This window comes from Odontomachus brunneus, unplaced genomic scaffold (genome assembly GCF_010583005.1).
Source record: "Odontomachus brunneus isolate Ranch 3 - 2012 unplaced genomic scaffold, Obru_v1 Obru_scaffold_068, whole genome shotgun sequence".
NCBI lineage: Eukaryota > Metazoa > Arthropoda > Insecta > Hymenoptera > Formicidae > Odontomachus > Odontomachus brunneus.
The window spans coordinates 869952-872175 of NW_022639518.1; the positions used below are offsets into that span (position 1 = coordinate 869952).

The window sequence follows — 2224 nt, forward strand, 5'->3', positions numbered from 1 at the left end:
TTTACATAATTTTGTATAAACATTTTTGTAAAATTATGCATAAAAAATTTTTCATCAGATAGTGAAGGCGGGAAGATACATGTACCTTCTTAAATATATACTATTATTATATTATATAAATACCTCTATCGAGTAGTTGTTTTACAACATCTGTATCGCCTTGAGCAGCGGCCACGCTAAGAACAGTTCTACCTTCATTATCTATGCTGTCAATGTAGCAACCCCAAAATAGTAGAAGAGCAACGACAGATCCGTGCCCCATACTCGCGGCCGCCCACAAAGGCGTCCTTCCTGTAACGTCACAATGATCTACATCGGCTTCATATTCCAATAGTAATTCACAGACGTCTCTATGACCTTCAAATGCTGCGACTAATAATGGGGTCATTCCATCTTTGTCTTCATGATCAACGACAGCACCTCGCTCTAAAAGTATTGTAACGACCTGTAATAAGCAACAAATAGTTTCATTAACGATATACAGGGTATCCCATTTTAAAAGATGTACCCTGATAATTCATCAGCCAAGCATATTCAGCAAAAATATTTCCAATAAAAGTTGTTGGGTTGGGGGACATCTGAAAGTGACATTAACTTTGACCTTGTAGATCATTTTGAAAATTATTCGAAAGTCAACTTTGCTTTTTAAATAGAAACATCTATTTTTTACGGAATTTTATTCTACATAAAGAATTTAACAATTTTTTTTTTAACTTTTTATACGACCTCTATTTACTAAGATATTTACGGAAACATCTACAAAATTATTGGTTTCAATAGTTTTTTACTCGAATTCTATCAATGAATTCTATCAACTTATTGCTGAAAAATAGTTGCAAATAAAAATTGTTTATTTTCTTCTCATAGAGCTTTGAGAATTTTTTTAGAATATTTTATAAACTTTTTAGTACTTTAAGAAAATGCATGAAAATGCAATATTAAGAAGTTAATTAAAAAATTCTGAAAAAATTTTCAGAGCTCTATGAGAAGTATATAAATAATTTTTATCTCGCACTATTTTTCGATAAAGTTGATAGAATTCGAGTAAAAAATTTTTGAAACCAATTATTTTGTAAATATTTCCGTAAATATCTTAGATATTATAATAAAAGTAGATATTATAATAATTATAATAAAAGTATAAAAAATTTTTCAAACAATAGTTGTTAGCTTCTTTACGTACAATAAAACTCCGTAATAAAAAATAGATGTTTCTATTTATAAAGCAAAGTTGACCTTCCAATAATCTTTAAAATAACCTGCAAGGTCAAATTCAAGGTCACCTTCAGATGTCCCACTCTGAACTCGACAACTTTTGTCTGAAATCTTTTTGCTGAATATGCTTGGCTGAAAAATTATCCGAGTGCATCTTTTAAAATAGGACACCCTGTGTACAGAATTTGTTCAAAATCATAGAGCGCGTAATTAAATATAAAACATTTTTCATATATAAAATGTTGCGATTTAAAAAATAATATATATATATATATATATATATATATATATATATATATATATATATATATACCCTGATAGCACAGAAGGTTTCAGTTATGTTGCAGTTCAATGTCTCAATTGTGTATCATCACATTTGTAATGTCTATGAGACTATCGTTTTTGAGACATTGCAATTGCAATATTTCTGCAACCATCTTGATTGAAACGTTTCGTTTGAAATGTTCCTGCAATGTAATATTTTGCAACATTACAAACGCAAGGTTTCTGAGAAGTTTCTGAGACCTTGCAACTAATAAATGCGCGCGCATATCATATTGTCGTGAAATTACCGTAGCGCCGCGATCAACGACTTAACGTACACTGTACCTAACCTACAGCTGTATTGGCCCACGATCTAATCCGAATTTGTTATACACAGAATCTGCTGAGGAATTTACTAAAAATCTATAAAGACATTTGTCTCACGTAAAAAGTATGTACTATACGTATTATAATAAATATATAAATAATATATATTGAAAAACAGTAGTTACATGTAATATCACGCGCGATGGCTTGTATTTTTAATAAAGGAATTGTAAATTGGTCGTTATAATAAGAAATATACATATACCTATACAGCACAAATCTTCAAAGGATGTTCTAAGGACATTCATACATCCTAAGAACGTCCCAGAATATTCTCTGAAGATTTTGTGCTATCTGGGTATGTACCCAGAAAAGGTTAGATTCAGATTTTTATTTAAATAAATTAAATTCCTAATTC

The 2224-nt window shown here is 29.9% G+C and overlaps 1 protein-coding gene and 1 long non-coding RNA gene across 10 annotated transcripts in view; one reads left to right on the plus strand and one right to left on the minus strand.

The window, feature by feature from the left end:
• The window catches only part of LOC116846727 (ankyrin repeat domain-containing protein 50), a 692623-nt gene that overhangs the window by 336598 nt on the left and 353801 nt on the right, over nt 1-2224 (minus strand). For all 9 annotated transcript variants that reach the window (XM_032820946.1, XM_032820942.1, XM_032820941.1 and 6 more), the window contains one exon: nt 124-445. In XM_032820946.1, the coding sequence (XP_032676837.1) occupies nt 124-445 (322 nt within the window). The remainder of the gene's footprint in view (nt 1-123; nt 446-2224) is intronic.
• The window catches only part of LOC116846728, a 3622-nt gene continuing 3212 nt past the window's right edge, over nt 1815-2224 (plus strand). Inside the window, exon 1 of the long non-coding RNA XR_004378592.1 lies at nt 1815-1930. This is a non-coding gene — a long non-coding RNA (uncharacterized LOC116846728). The remainder of the gene's footprint in view (nt 1931-2224) is intronic.